At 41.6% G+C, this 20,963-nt stretch overlaps 1 protein-coding gene across 1 annotated transcript; it reads left to right on the top strand.

The window, feature by feature from the left end:
* The first annotated feature begins 8,283 nt into the window (after positions 1-8,283).
* Positions 8,284-14,107, top strand: LOC120104015 (glutamate receptor 2.9-like). The gene is made up of 5 exons (XM_039120172.3): positions 8,284-8,792; positions 10,505-11,811; positions 11,897-12,209; positions 12,309-12,715; positions 13,105-14,107. The coding sequence occupies exons 1-5, from the start codon at positions 8,513-8,515 to the stop codon at positions 13,693-13,695; spliced, it is 2,898 nt and encodes a 965-aa protein (XP_038976100.2). The 5' UTR covers positions 8,284-8,512; the 3' UTR covers positions 13,696-14,107.
* Positions 14,108-20,963: the final 6,856 nt, after the last annotated feature.

The raw sequence follows: 20,963 nt of genomic DNA, 5'->3' as shown, positions 1-20,963 counted from the left end.
TAGAATGATTTAGCCCGCCCTCTTTTTGTACATGCTTCTTCTTACGTAATGTCTGGCTGCTATTATTGATTGGAAATTTTTGTGGGGCTCACTTGACTGAGCATAAAGCATTTAATATGGTTCCTTATCAAGAGAACACTATGGCGGTGCATTATACGATCAACCCTTCATGAATTGCACTAAACCAGCAAGGTAGATGAAAGTTCGTACCTAGGGTTGCACGCGGAAACATTTTTATCATGCCCCAAATCTGGAGCATGATATGGTCGTGCTATCGGGGGGTACAATCCACGATAACACGAAGCCAATGTTACATTTAGCTTCCAAATCAATTTCAAACAAAATAGAATAAATAGGAATCCAATTTCATTATCAGGAAATACAACCAATACTAGTTCAGAGCGTCTAATTCCAAACATAAATACTAAAACCATAATCCTTACTATTCAGAAATCACTAACTACAAATTCATAATCAACTGAAGAACTAAAGTTCTGCTCCGCTATATAGATTGGCAAGCTTGCTAGTGCGAACTTCAAGTCTGTATCATTCTTCATTCCTATCAATCTTATTCGTCTGGGGAGAGAGAGAGAGAGAGAGAAAAATAGAGATATGTAAGCGATTTGACAATTCTGAGTAGGTCAGACCTGAGTGATTCGATAAATAAATCAGAGGCATGGGCTCGATTAGAGTCAAGATTAATTAACATGGTTCATCAATGAAGGTTTTAAGTATATTCAATAGGGCCGGGGTGATCGGTCTAGTAAGCAGCCCGAGCATCTGGGAGGATCAGGGCCCTTTACACGGGTTAACTTAGGCTCATAAATTAGGTTGACAGAATCCGATACTGGGTTCCATAGATCTTTTAGAGAGAGAAAGGAGAGAGGAGAGAAAAAGTAGAGAGAGGAGAGAGACGAAACAAGAGAGAAAGAGAGGGATGGCTCTCTCTCTCCTCTTTTTCTTTTCTTCTTTCTTTCTCTTCTTTTCTTCTTTCTTCTTTCTTGGCAACACAAAAGAGAAAGGGGTGGCCAGTGGCTGTGGTCATGGTGGTCCGGCGAGATGACGGCCGGAGGGCAGCCGATGGCGGTGGCTGGCCAGCTGAATTTGGTGGAAGGAAGACCGAAACAGGGGTGCCCTGTTTCGGAAGAAGTTCTAGCGATTGCCGGCTCAAACTAAAGGAAATGGAGGCCCAAAACATTAAAGAAGAACGAAGAGAAGATGGAGAACTCATACCCCAACCCTGCGAGGCTTCCTGGCGACTCTTTCTGATGAAAATCCAAGGAAAAAACTCGGAATTGGAACTCAAAATAAGCGGCTAGATCTCGGTCTTCATTGATGGAGCCAGGAGGAGGAAGGAGGATTAAATTGGCTGAATCCTAAGAGTTCTAGTCAAACTCGGATTGCTTAGATAACTTTAATTTTTGCCGGAAATCGGGGAAGAAGAAGACTCCAATCAAAGCCTCTTCTCTGCATCGTGCCATAGGCACGATTTGCCTTAGCCCTAGCCTCTTCAGGGCAGGCCCACAAGCCCAAGGGCTGGGTTAGGCGCTATGTGGCTGGGCCTGGCCACTCCTGGTCGGCTCACGAGAACAAATGGATGCTAACTGGTTCAGTTGCTAAAATAACCAGGAGAGTATCCACCATGTCCCATCCTTTGTTTTGTGCAATGCTTGGAGGCTATACAGAAAAAGTTCTCTTGCGAAGTGGCGAGAGGCATGGGTAGAACTCCAGCTATTTGTTGTGAAGCAAGGGACTGGTTTATTATTAAATTGGTAAATGGCAGATAAGAGACTGGTAAATTTTTCGTGTGTGTATTACAAAGTATTTTCCTTTTCTTTTTCACTTAAATAATTAAGTTGGGCGGCCCAGAAATCCTCTGTAGTTTTTCTGGGAAAAAAAGAGAAAAGGAAAATTATTTTTTTGACCCTCTCAAATTGTCCATGTTGCATATAAATTCCCCGTACTTTTAAAAAAGGTTTTATTTAACCGCTTCAAGTTAGGATTCGTTCCAATCGGAGAGGATCCAAACGTAAAACTATGGCCACTCCTGTTCAATCTTCTACACTAGGATTGCGCAAATCGAGGCTATGATAAATAAAATTAATATTCGGGACCCAAAAAAGGAAGGGGAAAAAAAAAACAGGAAGAGAGGGGAAGAAATGCGGAGGGCACTGGTTGGGCTGTGATGTTTTGAAACCTCTCAAAAGGGGTGAACCAAACGAGTCAATTCAAAAAATAAAACGGCAAAAAGAAACCTGACTCAAGCCCACACCCGCGGGGGGGGGGGTCCCCCTGCGCGTGATAATCGCAACGCGCCCGGTTAAACATTTCCGGATCGGATTCGCCAATTTTGGTTTGGACCTCCATTGGGCTCATGCGCGCGTGGGCTACTTTCTTTCTTTGCTTCACCAAATTAAAAGGTTGAATACTATATAAAGATCTTTTGAGTTTTGTTCCTTTCCAATGTGGGACTAAAAGAAAGTACACTAGACAAAAAGACAAAAGACAAAGAAGGGCAGACTTGGAATTTTGAAATATTCCAACAGGCACCACTATCATTGATAAATTCAGCTTTTATAATTCCCCAACGAGCTAGTTCACTTTGAAGTTGGAAAATTCAGAATTGTTGTATGCTATCTATATATGTAAGCTTGGAGCTTAGTGCAGCATGGAATTTTTTTTATCAATCACCGTATTCCTTTCTTTTCCCCCACAATTATGTCTATGATTTACATGCGTTTATTGGCTTTCTACTTTATCTCTTTCTTGAATCAAGGCTTCATCAAATGGTTATTAGAGATGACAATGAGGCAGCTATGGGTTGAGTAGACTATTACCATACCCGCTCCATAGTTGGTAATCATATATTCATACCTATCCTATAACCGCCCCAGAGTGGAACGTGGCGGGTGAAATTAGATGATGCAGGTTGGGATAAGTCAGAATGGAGAAGCTACAATTTTTTTTCATACAAATCGAATAAATAAAAAAATATAAAAATAAATCTCAGTACTTAAAGAAAATAAGAATCGAAGGTTTGTAACATAATAAAATAAATTTTCAACAATAATAGCAATCTTTAGAAAGTCAAATGTTCCTTAAACTAAGAAAACCAGTCAACCGAATAAAAAAAAAAAAGAAGAAAAATATGTATCTTGTACCTTTGACATGATTAATATTGTTCATAATCAATCACAATACCTTTTTCTCCATTATCATCATAATCATCAAGGTTTATATATAATTAGGTCCGATTCAGAGGTGGATATTGTCATTATCTACAACTACCTCGGATCCGCTGCTGATTTTAGAATGAAAACCCATCCTCGCCACTAATTCTTAACAGATTAGGTAAAACTTATCTCATTAGGGTCGAGCCGAGTCGGATATCCATTATGGCAGAATAAATTGCCACCCTCAATGGTGATTAGGCCCCTCACCTTCCTCAGCTCCCTTTTGCAACAAAGTCTCAATTCAAATCTCCAGTGGTCTAATTGTTGTTGTTCATAGCTGTGTTGCCTTCTGCATTGCTGGCCTTCTCGGCCTCGCCCCTGACCCCGGTGTATTCTCCGAAGGAGAGTGTGGAGAATATTGCTGCCATGGTGGAGCTGGCCGGGGTGGTGAGCCTAGACCTCTCACTGGAGCCAGGAATCGTGACCATTGTGGAAACAACGTTGAAATTAATGCAATATCAGACCAAAGCATGGTGGCTTCGGCCCATTTTCAAAAGAACTGAAGCTGGGCTCGTGCATGGGAATTTAAGCTAGACGCCCTTGTCTCAGTTGTCTGTTGAACCTCAAGCATGGAATCTGAGTCCTTTTTTGGAGGGCCAATCAGAGTGAGAAAAGCCTCAATGTAAGATGCAAGCATCATGCGAAACTGGTTCTCCAAAAGAAGCAACCCATGTTCCTTACCCACCACACTGCAAAAATAACACCAAACATGCTCTCTTCATGATTTTCTCAATGTTTTGTTGGATTTTCATTGTAATGGTTTAATTTCTGGAAGAATTTAGGAATTATACTTTTTACATGCAGATACTTAATTAGTTCAGTTTGATATCTTTAAATTTTAAAAATAAATGAGCACAATTTTGTAATTTGAAATTAGATGTTCAGGACTGACATGCTATTAATATAATAAGATATCAAGATTATTAATTATCTGGATGCCTAGGTGGAGAAAAGGATGCCTATAGTTAAAAACCTCTTACCGAATTATTGCATATATATGATTCATAGTAAAGATAAAAAGAACATCATATATTTAGGACCATTAACTATCTAGCTTCTACAATAATGTAATGTTTGATTTAATTATTTATGTTTATATACATAGTTTTTCATAATTGAATGATCTTTGAAGTACTTAGTCATCATAATGCGATCTAGCATCAATCAATATTTTTGGAAACAATATTACAAATAAAAAGTGAGACTAAAGCACAAAGTTTAGTCACATAGATAAAGAGTATATACTCACTAAGATGGTCATAAATATGACAAGATAGAGGAAGACATAAACATCCAAAATTCACTACATGCATGCGCACCGAGTTACAAAATAGTAAATATATTAAAAATATGCCCGGAGATGAATTCGATATGAACTTTTGGTTCACCAGAAGCAGATGGGCACCCACACCGGCAAACGAATGGTCCTCTACTTTATGGTGGGAATCAGAGGAAGGAATTCATGTGCGTGATACACGTGAACAGAAATACAGACGGCTGTGATTTTTTGATGCAATTAAAGCTTTTTAATAGTATTTATATGGTATAATAAATAAACCTTCGGTTTTTTTTCTTTTTTTTCTTTTTTTTCTTTTTGCTAAACCAAAATGGGAAGGGGGGAGGAAGAGACAAGCCCACCCCCGTGTAGCAGCCCCCACTAGGCCCTCACCCCGCCAGAATAGTGTTCGATGCGGGTAGAAATAACCGTGTGTTGAGCACGCTGGCCGGTTTTACTCATATCCTTCCCACCCGTGGGCTCGGCTCTTTACTTCTTTGGGCTCTGGCACGGTTACCTTTCGTGTGAGTACATCACACCTAGTACGACCGAGGCTACCAGCGGACCGAGGGGCCTCCCAAATCATGCATCCAAGCAGGGAGCATCCGGTCTCCATAATTTAATCAACGTCCGCGTGTTTCAAACTCGGAACCACTTGGTTGGAAGTAAGTTCCAGTTCCACTGAACTACCATCTCAGTGGCAATAAACCTTCGGTTTCCAGAGGTGGAAAGGTGTGAGATGTGGAAAGGTTATGCTGGGTCCACAACATTAAATCTATGAAAACAATAACGAATGGATTAGATTGAATAATTAAAATAACAATCATTGTTACCGCTTGTGAAGGGCCGAGAGGACATGGGTGGCGTGGGTGAGTGCCACTCCTGCTTCGGAACATTCGGATCATGGTTAGTGGCGATGTTGCTTTTTCAGACCAAGTATGTTTACAAAGAGGCTATTGGGGTTGCGGATTGGGCGGTCTCGTATGTGACTGATCACTCGGAAGTTCCGTGGATGGAAAAAAAAAGTTATCTAGAGTGACTTGCTTTTTTTGATTTTTTTTAATATATCCATATTAGAAACATATGAGCCATCCACTACAGTGAGGAAAAAAAAAAAAAGAAAAAAAGAAAAGAAGAAGACGAAGAAGAAAAGAAAGAAAGCAGGGGGGGGGGGGGGGGGGGGGGGTGCGGGGGGGTAGTTCTCAAATAAAATATGAAAGTAATTCGCACATAGCATTTGGATTGTGTCATTAATATTGCCTATAATTTATATAATTGTTTAATGTTTAGTCCACAGCCCTGCACACCATGGATGCAAGTCAGCATAATACTAAACAATACTAGTATGGCTTTGTGCAAATTTTAGTGTGAATCGGACAAATATAATTGCGTACAAAAATAAGTTTTTAAGTGTGAGTAGTACCGATATAAGTATGTACAAAATCTTGATGTGCATCCTGAACTAGATATTAAATACTAAGTATATAAGAATTGGATATAAAATAGTGGCCAACTAAACGACGGGGTATCAAGTTTGTGCATCGCTATCTCATGATTTCTGCAGGCCTCAACTTCAAGTATGCTCAACCAGGCGAGCGAAGCTTGTATGTATTTAGTTAGTATGCTGCGGGGAAGTTTCTTATCTAATTTCACTGTCGTAATAAAAGTCCGCAATACTAAACAAATAGATGACATTAATTGAATTGACTTAATAAATTTTTGACATCATCAGATTCTATTGGATTACAGTCAATTGTACAAATGTCAAATCAGTTTCAGGTCAGGAGAAATTGCCGAGAAGCTTCATTTGACATGACAATATTCTTGCTCATGGTAAGAACCCCATCAACTTCCCCCAAGAGAGTTCACTCACTGCGAGACCTGATTGGAGGCTGGTGCAACGTCTAGGTTATGGCTTAATTTGCTTTAACAATTTCTTAGTAGGTTTGGTATTAGTTCTAGATTTTCTGACTATTATGGTTAAACTAGTTGGAAACTATTTTGAAATGTGCTAGCTGAGATCATGCAATGGTTTTAGAACTTTTACTTTGCTTTTATTTTATTTGATTGAAACCCTTGACTTGACCCATATAGCCAAGTTGGGATCTCAATCAAGCGTTGAAGCAACTCAAAGATTGATAAAATATTTCCAACAAATGTTTAACTATATTATTAGATTGATAAAATGTTTTCTACAAATGTTTTAAGTATGTTATGACCTCGGGGTGGATGGACATAAATATTATCAGCAACCTGAGCCTCTTACTCCCAAACTTGATTGGCCTCCTTTTATACTACCGTGTGTTGGCCAATGACGAACTCTATTTTTAACATTATAATCCATGTTATAAAACGCATCAAAGCGGCGAGTAAAAGAAACCAACCAATAATAAACAACCATTTATCATTATTTCATAGTCCTTAAATACAGTCCATACTTTGAACATATTCATTGTCTTGAATTCAAGGATGGTCAAGAGCATGGTAGGAACGATACTATGACAAGAGCCAAAGGTATTTCCATTCAGTAGTGAAAAACACACATCCCATATTTAAAAATAGGAAAAGGTCAGAAGCAAAAGACTTCATTCATCCCTTACTTGATATTTTATAATGCTAACTATCCATATTAAGTTTCAAGCACAACCGTTCATATATAGCACCTCAAATAATTTATATTATTTTCTTTCCGATGTTGAAGTAAGAAACGTTTAATGACGAAGATGATTATGGCCTTTGTTTTTCGAGTCAATTCATGATTAGAATATCATACTTTCTTGAGACATTTGTTTTTCTTGTTATCATTTTAAATTGTTTATCCTCTATTTGTTTTAATGTGGTCCTGCTCCTCAACATGTTTAAAATCACATCAAACTTGTAAATTATTCATTAAAAAAAATCTTTTTTTGGCATAAATATCCTCCTAAATATCAATTTTTGCATGAATATCCTTACAAAATTACTATTTACATGTATACATTGGTAAAACACTTGTTTTGCTATTTTATCCTTTTTTTACCTTGTTTTTGCATGTATACCCATGCCATCTAACGTCGTCAAAAAATTAACAGTTTCAAATTAAATTGGCTAAAATATCCTTAATGGGTAGCTATATAAAAAGAAACATTTATAAAGTAATCGCAATAGAAGGCAAAAAAATAATTTTAAAATTTTATTTTATTTTTAATTAAAATAAATATTATTTTTATTAACGGTGTTAGAAGAATCGTTAAATATCGGGGGCATTTGTTAAAAAACAGTATTTTATGAAGATATAAAAATAAATATAAATTTTAAGAAAGTATTCACATAAATTTAAATTTTTAAAAGAATATCTATGCCAAAAAAATGCTTAAAAAAATAAAAAAATAAATCTCCAATGTCCTGGTGTCAATGGTTTTATTCTCGATGGTATTGTAATTGTTAACTCGATTCATTATTTCATTTCTACTCGTGTCGATCTCCGTGAATACCGGAAATGAGTCCCGACGGCCCATAGACTTCTTTATAGAATGCTTCGGGGATTGGGAAAGGAGTTATTTCTTGGTCCACAAGCCGACCGCGAAACCTACCCACTTCGCAGAAGCCCTAGTCATGAGACCGCCCGGTGAGACTGAACATTGAGCACCAATAGAGCTTCCACGTAAGTCGTAACACCGCTTCAGTTGAGTACTCCAGCAGAGGCAACAACCATCCACGTAGGCCCTCTAGAGTCAAAGTCAATTATTTACAAATAAACAAATAAAGCCGCGTGTGGTGTTGCTTCAAATCCGAATCCCCTTCAATTTTATTAAAACCTAGTCTTATCTAATTTCCACAGAGAGACAAACCGACAGCTCCCATCTAGTCTCTGCACGTTATCATGCTATAAGATTCCAAGGCCCGTGTGGTTCCATCTCAAGCTATGCCTTCATTTCTTTCTTCTCCTAGTCTCTGGTCCTTTAAACCTGCTACAAAGAGGAAGGATTGTTCATGAGTTGGATTGGAGAGGCTTCAGGTCTAGATGGAGAGGCCAACCCACCTTCTTCTCGCTGCATCTTCCTTCTTGGTGATCTTCTCTTCCTTTATGAGCGACCGAGCCGGGGTGGTTTTGGCTCAGAATGCGACGATATCGGTTGATGTTGGAGTAATTCTTGATCTTGGGAGTATGGAGGGGAAGAGGTGCCGGACCAGCATCTCCATGGCGATCGATGATTTCTATGCTGCCCATCGTAACTACAGAACCAGGATAATTCTGCACACCAGAGACTCGAACCAAGATGACGTTGAGGCGGCCTCTGCAGGTATCCTCTCTTTATATATTTTGAGAAGATAATTTCTAAATTCTGCCGCTACTATTTCTCATTTGTGGAGATTGGCCAAATCCGAGCCTGCCTCTCAAAATTAAATTGGCACTCCCAATTCTTTAAAAAAACCCTATCTTTCGTACGGTTCTGAATCATAAATGTGGATTAGGAATAATTATACCCTTTGGAACAGTTATTCCGTTGCTTATTCCTGTTTCTTGTCAGGCTAAACTTTCTGAGAAACCATAGGCAACAATTTTTTTTTTTTTTTTTTTTGTTGCTCCATTGCTAAAGAGTACAAAAAAAAAAGGGCTTTTCTCTCGGAATAAAGTTATTCCTGTTTTATTCACGAACCAAACGCAGCTCTAACTTTGAACCTGCTCGAAGACCCATGGGTGCTGGTGCCACCTCCTTTGGTCATACATGTTCACAAGGGGGTGCAGGTTCAGGTTTAGAGGAAAGTGGGCGTACCAGGGAGTGCATAAATTTAAAATAAGAGTCCCATCTTTTTCCCATCTTTAAAAATCAAAATCTTCTAGTTTTGAAATGTGGATTTTCATATGCTCTATTAATGTACAACAACCTTTTCTTCCATTGGCTTGGATGTTCCACATTTCTTCCACATTCTTCCCAAAATATTGAGCCTATAAAATATGACTAAAGAAAGGTAGGCATAGAGCTAAGTCAATACTTTCAGGCTAGGCCAATTGGTTGGGCCTATTCAAATGCCTCCTAGCATGGGCATGATCTAGGTTAGACCTGAAAGCAAATTGAATATAGATTGCATACCAGTATATTGTTTGGCAAATATGAATACGGATACAGATACTAGTCGAATGCAAGAATTCATATTCATATCTATTTTAAACAAATATAAATACAAATCTGAATTTTAGAAGTATAAATATAAATATAGATATAAGTTAAATGATTTAGTTTTATAATCATAAAATCAAAAATATTATTAAATACATGATAAATCAAGTTAATAGCATATTAATGTAGTTATATATTTTCTTTAAAATTATATGAGTGATATATAAAATTAAATAAGATTATAAATAGAATTCAATATTCGGATAGTTATCAATCAATATTTATATCTATTTTTCTTTAACAAATATAGGTATAGATATGGACATTAATTGGATGCTTAAATTCCAATCAATATCTTGATGAATTCGATTACGAAAATGGATCTCTATGGATATTATTCGGCCCACTTTTACCTTTAATCTGGGTGCAATACAAATTGCTTCCTTAAAGCAAACCTCCAACCCGCTTACTATTCAATGACACTAGAAACAAATTTGAAGCACCAATCTATCCTTTTTCTCAAAGTTTTCAAATATTTTGATAACCGGTGATCGGAAAACCAGTTTGATTCTTGTAAACCAAGAACCTATTTTGGAGCTTTGACTCGTCAAAGTACTGGCAGGAGAAGCAATTGCTAGGTATGAAGCAAAAAAAAAAAAAGAAGCAATCAACATGAAAAGTCGTAGCTCTAGAAACAAAAACGTCGGCTCGGAATCTAGAGTATTAGAACAACTTTGTGAGCTAATCAGTAGTATTCATGGCCAGTCTTAGTCTAAGATCAAACCTAGCCCACTTGTCACAAACTCTGCAACTTGGTCTAACCCAAGAAAAGAAACGAACAAGAAGACAGGAAAAGATAGAAAATTAACTCATTCCCCTTTTCATTGCTGCAGCGGTGGACCTGCTGAAGAACGTCCAAGTCCAAGCGATCATCGGCCCCCAGACCTCATCGCAGGCAGAATTCGTCGCCGACCTCGGCAGCAAGACGCAGATCCCCATCCTCTCCTTCTCCGCCACCAGCCCATCCCTCTCCTCCGCCCGGACCCCTTATTTCGTGCGCGCCACCTTCAACGACTCCTCCCAGGCGGGCGCCATTGCCGCCATCGTCGAACACTTCGGATGGCGGGAGTTGGTCCCCATCTACAAGGACTCCGACTACGGCGCCGGCATCATCCCCTCCCTCACCGACGCCCTCCAAGACGTCGAGGCCCGCGTCCCCTACCGCAGCGTCATCTCCCCCTCCGCCTCCGACGACCAGCTCGACAAAGAGCTCTACAAGCTCATGACCATGCAGACCCGCGTCTTCGTGGTCCACATGACGCGGAGCCTCGGCTCTCGACTCTTCCAACGGGCCGAGCAACTCGGCATGATGACCGATGACTACGCCTGGATCACCACCGACGGGATCACCGATCTCCTGGATCTGCTTGACCCGACGGTCATCGATTCGATGCAGGGCGTGATCGGGGTGCGGCCGTACGTTCCCAGATCGAAGGAGATCATCAATTTCACGGCCAGATTTAAGGCGAGATTCCGTCGAGAGAATCCCACCGTCGAACCGACGGACCCGACCGTGTTCCAGTTGTGGGCCTACGACGCCGCTTGGGCGCTGGCGATGGCGGTGGAGAAAGTGGGCGCCCCGAGTCCTGTATTCCAGCAGAGGCCATCGCAAATTGGGAATTATTCCGACCTGGGCAAGCTCGGCGAGTCCCAGACCGGGCCGAAACTTTTACAGGCCATCTCCAAGACCCGATTCCACGGCCTAGCCGGCGAATTCCGGCTAAGCGACGGGCAATTGCAGTCGTCCGCGTTCGAAATTGTGAATGTGAACGGGAAAGCGGGGAGGGAGATCGGATTCTGGAATCCGGTGTCCAGGATATCCCGGTCACCGGTAAGTTCGAAGGATCGGACGGGGTTAAAGCCCGTCATCTGGCCGGGGGACTCGACGATGGTGCCCAAAGGGTGGCAGATTCCGACGAACGGAAAGAAGCTCCAAATTGGCGTGCCCGTGAAGCAGGGGTTCAACGAGTTCGTGAACGTGTCTCGGAATCCGTCCACCAACGAAGTGACCGTCACCGGATACTGCATCGACGTCTTCGAGGCCGTCATGCAAGCGCTGCCGTATGCTCTTCCCTATGAGTACGTACCCTACGACAACGTCGAGTCTTACGACAATTTCGTGTACCAGGTCTACGATAAGGTCAGCAGAAGAACACTTTAAATCTCAAGTAACACCGTTAATTTGATATTCGGGTTTCTTCATTGATCCTATAAATGGGATGCAGAAATTTGATGCCGTGGTGGGGGACGTGACGATCATATTCAACCGGTCATTGTACGTGGATTTCACTCTGCCGTACACCGAGTCCGGGGTGTCGATGATCGTGCCGGTGAAGGAGGACAAGAGCAAGAACATTTGGATCTTCTTGAAGCCATTGACCACCGATCTCTGGCTCGGAAGCCTGTCCTTCTTCTTCTTCACCGGGTGTGTTGTGTGGGTGATCGAGCACCGGATCAACAAGCAGTTCCGGGGAACGCCGAGCCAGCAGCTTGGACTCATCTTCTACTTCGCCTTCTCCACCCTCGTCTTCGCCCACAGTTCGGTGATCGATTCTCATGCTTCTATCTATCGTAGGAGATTATTAGTACGTACATCGATCTTCGGCTAACTTCCATTGGATTTGGACAAATTTCCAGGGGAGAAGCTGGAGAGCAATCTATCGAGGTTCGCGGTGATCATTTGGGTGTTTGTGGTGCTCATATTGACATCGAGCTACACGGCGAGCCTGACTTCGATGCTGACCGTGCAACAGCTCCAGCCAACGGTAACCGACGTGAACGAGCTGCTAAAGAATGGAGAATATATTGGGTACCAAGACGGATCGTTCGTGTTGGGGATGCTGAAGAGAATGAACTTCGGCGAGAACAAGCTCAGGACCTACACTGCAGTTGACCAGTATGCTCAGGCTTTGAGAAATGGGAGTGCTCATGGAGGGGTTGCAGCTATCTTTGATGAGATTCCCTACCTCAAGCTTTTCCTATCAGAACATGGCGCAGACTACACTATGGTTGGACCAACCTACAAGACTGACGGTTTTGGCTTCGTAAGTTCCATTTCTCCTGCCTTTTTCATGGATTCGCATTGCTATCAGATAATCACATAACCATCACATATCTTCATGATGAGACATGCTCCTCACAGAACCGGGCTTACCATGCATCGCACCTTCTTTTATCATTTGCCATACTTTCTCCTCTAAAAGCATTCATAATTTCTTGTTCCGCAAAATACTTCACTGAAATGTGGGCAAATGGTCTGATTTTAGCTTTAGCTCTCTGAGCTAAAGCATGACAAACAGGTTGCAACCCAGACAGGAAAAAAGATACCCTGAAAGGGCATTGGCAGCTTTCTTCCATGCCCACCTGAAAAGTTATGTTTCATGATTCCAACATTAGAATTTGAGCTGAAAAATCTGAATTTTATGTTTCGCAGGTTTTTCCGAGAGATTCTCCTCTGGTGCCTGATGTCTCAAGGGCCGTCTTGAGTGTGACGGAAGGGGATATAATGACAGGGATCGAAAAGAAGTGGTTTGGAGATCAGTCAGCTTCCCCAAGCCAGAGCGATAGCGTCAGCTCCGCGAGTCTCAACTTCCAGAGCTTTGGAGGCCTGTTTCTCATCACTGGAGTTGTCTCGCTGCTTGCATTGTTGGTTTTCTTTGCCATGTTCCTCTACAAGAACTGGAAAGGAGCCACTACATCTGAGAGTTCCCTCTGGAGAAAAATAGTAGCGTTGGCCAAGTACTACGACAGCAAGGATCTCACTTCCCCTACTTTCAAGAAGAAAGATGAAGTCATTCCAAACAATGGGGAACTCAACCAAAACGGGCATGCTCAGGGCGCTGTAATCTTGCCTTATTTTGATGGTTCACAGAGTCCCATGAGCATCTCCAACCATTCCGACATAAACTTTGCCTCACCAGATGAAGGAATGTCCTCTATGGACCCGGGCAGTCCACGGATTAGATTTCCACGGGCCGAGGCATTTGAAGAGCTGTCTGAAATCAGGGTAGAGAGAGCTGTCTGAATCTAGATTGGTTAGTCTCATTTAATTGGATTGTTCACATGAAATCAAATGCTACTTAATTGTGAATGGGCTGTCCAACTTTCAGCAATGCCACATGAAATCGATGCTGCCTCCTATTCGGCTGCATTTGGCTATGATGGAATCAGCTCTCAATAGGCTTCTGCTGTGATGAATTCTGTGCTCTTCGATGCTGAGCTTCATGCAGCCCGATCCGAGCCTTCACCTCTGCCCGTCACTACATCTTCAGCTTTTACGCTAATCTTCTTTCTGACTGTGTCTTTTATTTTTTTTTCCCCTGACTTTTGTTTTCCCTTTCTTTTGCTCTTTGCGTTATGCTGACGTAAATATTATTCTTTAATACATTGGGTGGCTAATTGAGCTCATCGCTCCTTAGCTTCCTTGGCTTCCTTTACGTTGCCATCCACAAAATCAGGAGTGGTTATGATTGTTCCAGTCAAAGACGATGCAAGAAAGAATGCATGGATCTTCTTGAAGCCACTCACAGTGGACCTCTGGCTCAGGACCTTGGCCTTCTTTTTCTTTATAGGATTCGTGGTGTGGGTGGTGGAGCATCGAATCAACGAAGAATTTAGGGGCCATACGTCCAAACAACTCGGAACCATCTTCTATTTTGCTTTCTCAACACTTGTCTTTGGTCATGGTTAAGTAATTACCCCCCAGCTATCTAATGACAAGGCCAGGCAATCACAGCCATGATCGAGAGAGAGTAATATTTTTACTATGGTTTCTGGAGAAAAACTGGAGAGCAACTTATCAAAGATCGCAGTGATCATATGGGTATTTGTCGTAATGATCCTCACATCGAGTTACACAGCTAGTTTGACCTCCATGTTGACTGTTGAACAGCTCCAGCCAACTGTTACGGGCATAAAACAGCGTATAAAAAATGGTGACTACGTTGGCCATCAACGGGGTTCCTTTGTAAAAGAGCTACTGATGCAGCTCCACTTTGATGAGTCCAAGCTTAGAGACTTGGGAAGTTCTGATGAATATGCAGAGGCACCCTCCAAGGGCAGCCACAATAATGGTGTATCTGCCATCTTCCATGAGATCCCATATGTCAATAGCTTCCTTGCAGACCACTGTAGTAGATAAACAATGGTTGGACCAGCCTACAAGACTGCTGGGTTTGGATTTGTAAGTTGTCTCCCTTCCCGAAACTCTGTGAGAAGAGAAACAACACCTACGGCCGTCGTTCCTTCCCTCACGCTCCTTCCTCTGTTCTTCTTCTCGTTTTGGGAAGAGAACACACAAACCCCAAAACAAAATTCCCTCCACGTGAAGCACTTCGGAAGAGAAAGCACCAAGAGCCCCTTCCCCCACGTGAAGCCTCCCACGAAAGGACTTCTTCTTCGCTGCCTTCAAGACAGAACCCACGGAAGAAAAGGTGTTTCTCACCTTGGGAAGAGAGCCATCCAAAACCCACCGTATGGAAAATCAATTTGTAACCTAGCTGCTCTGATACCAATTGTTGCGAAAAATACAGAATCCAAACGGCGAACAAAACAACATACAAAATTGTGAGAGGAAGAGGAAGAGGAATTGAACACAGAAATTTACATGGTTCGGCAATGTGCCTACGTCCACGGGAGCGAAACGGCCGTAACTTTCAACTATCTCCAAATAGCAAGGATTACAAGATATTTATTAAAAATCCTAACCCTAGAGTTCCAATCCCTATCAGCATCTCTGGTAAAATAAAACATTACATAATTATCCCAAAGATAAATATATCTGGTCGCTTCGCTCCGCTCCGTTGGAATACCAGTATACCACTCAAATAAGAATACCACTTAATATGAGCCACTTATTCTAACAATCTCCACCTTGGCGAATATTCACCCCTTAGAAGAAAAGATAACCTGGGACACCACCTGACGCTGATAAGTTGGAACACATCCTCTCTAGCACCTAGAGATGTTAACCAAGTCCAAGCAATGCTTGAACTTGTCTGCAGTAACGGATTTTGTCAACATGTCTACTGCATTTTCAGAAGTGTGAACTTTCTAAAACAATATATCACCGGAAGAAACCATCTCCCTAATCTTGTGATACCTCACATCTATGTGCTTGGTTCTCGCATGATACACTTGGTTCTTCGGCAAATAGATTGCACTCTGACTGTCACAATGCAACTGAACTCCACCTTGCTGAACACCCAGCTCCTTGACTAAACCCGTCAACCACAATGCTTCCTTGGCAGCCTCAGCCACTGCCATATACTCGGACTCAGTCGTAGATAGTGCAACTAGAGACTGAACCATGGACCTCCAACTCATAGGCCCTCTTGCAAGAGTGAATACATAGCCTGTAGTCGACTTTCTGTCATCCAGGTCCCCTGCATAATTTGCATCAACATACCCCACGACTGAAGGATCATCTTGCTGTCTGACAAACATGATACCATGGTCTGTAGTACTCCTCAAGTATCTGAAAATCCACTTGACTGCATCCCAATACTGTCTCCCTGGATTCGCCATAAACTTGCTCACTGCGCTAACTGCATGCGCCAAATCCAGCCTAGTACAAACCATAGCATACATCAGACATCCCACTGCACTAGCATATAGAACCTTTGACATGTCTTCAATTCTTTCTCTGTCTTTAGGCACTGTGAGATAGACAATCTGAAATAAATCGCTAAAGGTGTGCTCACTGACTTCGCATTACCCATGCTGAACCTCTCCAACACCTTCAGTATATAACTACCCTGAGATAACCATAATTTCCTGGAATCTTTGTCTCTGCGAATCTCCATCCCAAGAATTTTCTTGGCCGCGCCCAAATCTTTCATGTCAAACTCTCTACTCAACAAAGTCTTCAACTTATTGACTTCATTCATATTCTTTGCAGCAATCAGCATATCATCCATATATAGTAACAGAAAAATAAAAGAACCATCATCAAGGCTCCTCACATAAATACAACAGTCATACTCACATCTCCTGTAGCCAATCCGAATCATGTAGTAGTCAAAATGCTTGTACCACTGCTTCGGAGACTGCTTTAGCCCATAAAGTGACTTTCTTAATGTGGAGTGATTGATCATAACCCTATTTGATTTTGATGAGCTCAAAGCATCTGAGTATATCTCTTGTTTACTAATGAATTCAATTGAGTGTTTCAGTGAAAATCTTGTCTAAAGTGTTTCTAGACTTGGTTCATAATATTTTGGATAAGTTAAGAAGTCAGTTTGAACCAAAGTCTGAGACTCGAGTCGACTCCAGAGTATTACGAGTCGACTCCAAGCGTATCAGAATCACTGGCACGGGCTCGAGTCGACTCCGGATCATTACGAGTCGACTCCGACTGAGAATAGACAGACGAGCAGAAAGCATCAACTCAAAACCTGTCAGCGAGTCGACTCCTGAAGTGCGCGAGTCGACTCCGATGTTTACCAAGTCGACTCTGGAGTAGTATGAGTCGACTCCAAGGAGTTACAGACAGAAAAGTCAGAGAGCGATTTTCGACCCTGAGATTCGAGTCAACTCCTGTGGAACGCGAGTCGACTCCGATGGTTGACAGGTCGACTCCAAAGAAAGCGAGAGTCGACTCTCAGTGGTACACAAGGCAAAAAGTCAGAGAGGAGTTTTCGGACTCTGAGATTCGAGTCGACTCCCGCAATACGCGAGTCGACTCCGAGACAGCGCGACCCCAAAAAGACAGAAGACCGATTTACTGTTTCTGAGAGCCGAGTCGACTCCCAGATAGCTCGAGTCGACTCCAAGGCAGCGCTACACCAAAAAGGCAGAAGGCTATGTTTCGGAAACTGAGAGCCGAGTCGACTCCGGGGAAATTCGAGTCGACTCCAAGACTGGACGAGCCAAAAGACAGAAGATCGAGGGTTCGGGCTCTGAGCGCCGAGTCGACTCCCAAGATTGTCGAGTCGACTCGAGTGGGCCAAGTTGAAAATTAGCTCCATGGATTTCATGAAATGAGCCGACTCCGAAAATGCCAAGTCAGCTCCAGAAGTTGGCGAGTCGACTCCGGGTCAAGACGAGTCGACTCCCAGTCGAAGAGGCTAATTTAATTCAAACCCGGAACAGTTGCCAAGTCGACTCCAGAAAAGCATGAGTCGACTCCCGCTACAGCCGAGTCGACTCCTGATCGCGCGAGTCGACTCCGACCCCCAACGGACATATTGTCAGGTTGTGCAGAGTGTGCAGAACGGGCAGAAAAAGGTGTCTAACGGCTAGTTTCCGTGGAGGATGGCTTAAATAGCCACAGAGGACTGTAGCAAGGTAGAGACACACTATTCCATTCAAAGTAATCAAGCATTCATTCTCTGCAAGTGGTTTTTCAACGAAAAGAGGGAAGAGCGCCATAACTCCATCCAACTACCTCTTTCCAAACATTGAAAGAGATCTCCTCCTGCATTCAAGTCGACCAGACATTCAAGAGGAGACCCGAAGTTCAAGAAGCCCTACTCTACTCCAACTCAAACGTGTTTGAGGGCTCTTAACTTCTCTCTAGTTTATATTGTTATTTATCTGCTTTTGAGAAGCTCTGTTTTTCTGTTTGTTGTCATTATTTCCATCTTGTCTTTGCTTGGTTCAATCGGGGGATTGAATCAAGGGTGTAGAGGTTGGTTGCTGAGCCGAGTGTAAAACCAACGTGTAAGGGTTCGATTGTGATCTCGGAAAAACAATCGGGGTGGTTCTAGTCGGTGAGCTAGGGAAAACCGACCGAGTTCGTTGTGAGCTCGTAAAACAACAAGTTTGGTTGTGAGCTTGTAAAACAACCGGCTGTAATCCAAGGGGTTATAGTGAATTCCCAAGTGAGACTTGGGGAGTGGACGTAGGAGCAAGGGTTAGCTCCGAACCACTATAAAAGCCTTGTGTTTGTGATTGTTTGTCTCTTTCTTTTACTCACATTTCATTCACAGCACATAGCAATTAATTAATCATCTTGGTAAAGCATTAATTAGTCATCCACAACGTTTTAATTGCAAAATTATTTTAAAACCCAATTCACCCCCCCTCTTGGGTTGTCTATCTGGGCAACAAGTGGTATCAGAGCCTAAACTCTTCTACCCTAAGAGTAAAAGATCAAAATGACAACCCCATTTGGATCTTCCCACATTGAGGGTCAGTCCACCCAAAAACCCCCATTCTTTAATGGATCTGACTACTCATATTGGAAGGCTAGGATGAGAATATTCATCCAAGCCCAAGACTATGAGATGTGGACCATTGTAGTAAATGGACCATACATCCCATCCATCTATGTAGAGGGTGTCACTGTACCTAAACTAGAAAAGGATTGGGATGAACATGACATGAGAAAGGCACAACTCAATTCTAAAGCAATGAATGTGCTTTACTGTGCATTAGATAGGAATGAATTCAATAGAGTCTCTACTTGCAATTCTGCAAAAGAGATTTGGGACAGACTTGAAGTGACCCATGAGGGCACGAATCAAGTCAAAGAGTCCAAAATAAATATATTAGTTCATAAGTATGAACTATTTAAGATGGATTCTAATGAGACAATCACTAGCATGTTCACTAGGTTTACTGACATTGTCAATGGCCTAAAAAGCCTTGGCAAAAACTATACTAACAGTGATCTTGTCAGGAAAATTCTTCGCTGTCTACCAAGGTCATGGGAAACCAAGGTGATGGCAATCCAAGAAGCTAAGGACTTGAACAAGCTTCCACTTGAAGAGCTCCTTGGATCCCTAATGACTCACGAGCTAACAATGAAGCAGCACAACGAAGAAGAGTCCTCCCATAAGAAAAAGGTAATAGCTCTCAAATCTACATCATCTAACAAAGATTTGTCTTGCAGTAGCAGCAGTGAAGAAGAAGATCATGAGGGAGATGATGATGAGGCTCTTCTTGTGCGCAAGTTCAGAAAATTCATCAACCACAAGAAGTCCTATCATCAAAGGAGAGGCCCCTCAAATTCCTATCGCAAGGATAAAGGTAAGGAAAGGAAAAATGAGGAGATTGGATGTTATGAGTGCAAGAAGCCGGGGCACATCAGAGCTGAGTGTCCCTTACTAAAGAAGGGCAGCAAGTACAAGAAGAAGAAAGCCCTTGTCACCACCTTATCGGACTCCGACGCATCATCTTCATCATCGGATGAGGAACAAGAAGAAAAGGCCAATTTCTGTTTCATGGCCAATGAAAATGAGGTAACATCCAACACGCATCTCGATTTTACCTTTGATGAATTGTATGATGCATTTAATGAATTAATGATTGAATATAAGGCCATAAATCTTAAGAATAAAGAACTAAAAATAGCTAATCAATCTTACCTACATAAATACGATAAGTTAGTTAAGGATAAGGATTGTATCACCAAAGAAAATGCAGAACTTAAAACAAGCAACCAAATCTTGATACAAAAGAATAATACCTTAACTAAAGAAAATGAAAGGCTGAACAAAGAAACATTAGAACCCAAAAACTATAAACATATAAATGAGAGTATCACAAAAGAACTAAATGATCTAAAAGCAGAAAAACAGACACTAACTAAAGAACTTGAGAAATACAAACCCTTGGTTGAAAAATTTACATATAGTTCTGAAAAATTAAATATGATACTTAATAGTCAACGAGCTGTATTCAATAGAGCAGGTCTAGGATACAAACCTAAAAACAAGCAAAAACTTCTTAGTAACTTCTTTGTTAAAGCAGGAGAAAGTAAAATTAAGAAAATAACCTGTTTTTGTTGTGGAACTGTAGGACATAAAGCAAATGTATGTGACTATAGGAAAGGAAAAATTAAAAGAAAAATCAAAAGGGTATGGGTTCCAAAAGGAACCAACATGACTAACCATGAAGGACCCAAGAAAACTTGGGTCCCTAAAATTATATGATCTGCTTGTGTAGGAGTGTCTTGCAGCCAAGGTCAACAAAAATTGCTGGTACTTGGATAGTGGCTGTTCAAGACACATGACGGGTGACAAGGATCAATTCTTCACCCTTGAAGCTAAGAAGGGAGGTGCTGTGACTTTTGGAGACAACAACCAAGGTCACATCATTGGTATAGGTAAAGTACAAATTACCCCTTCTACTTTTATTGATAATGTTAGATATGTTGACGGTCTTAAGCATAATTTATTAAGCATTAGTCAATTATGTGATAAAGGTTATGATGTTATGTTTAAACCATCACTATGCATCGTAACAAACCCAAATGATAATAGTTTAGTTTTTAAAGGAATAAGACGTGGAAATGTGTATGTTGTAGACCTTGAGGATCTTGCTAAACACAACCCATGCTTAGTTGTT

Source organism: Phoenix dactylifera, chromosome 2, assembly GCF_051530095.1.
Source record: "Phoenix dactylifera cultivar Ajwa chromosome 2, Ajwa_hap1_PhDact_Kaust_v1.1, whole genome shotgun sequence".
Lineage (NCBI taxonomy): Eukaryota > Viridiplantae > Streptophyta > Magnoliopsida > Arecales > Arecaceae > Phoenix > Phoenix dactylifera.
Note: the sequence above shows the minus strand (reverse complement) of the source record. Positions and strands in the feature narration are given on the sequence as shown.

Excerpts from the sequence above, each read along its gene's own strand:
- LOC120104015 (XM_039120172.3), top strand. The coding sequence starts at position 8,513 with ATGGAGAGGCCAACCCACCTTCTTCTCGCTGCATCTTCCTTCTTGGTG. Across the intron at positions 8,793-10,504 it reads CGTTGAGGCGGCCTCTGCAG|CGGTGGACCTGCTGAAGAAC; the intron begins GTATCCTCTCTT and ends TCATTGCTGCAG. Across the intron at positions 12,716-13,104 it reads AGACTGACGGTTTTGGCTTC|GTTTTTCCGAGAGATTCTCC; the intron begins GTAAGTTCCATT and ends TATGTTTCGCAG.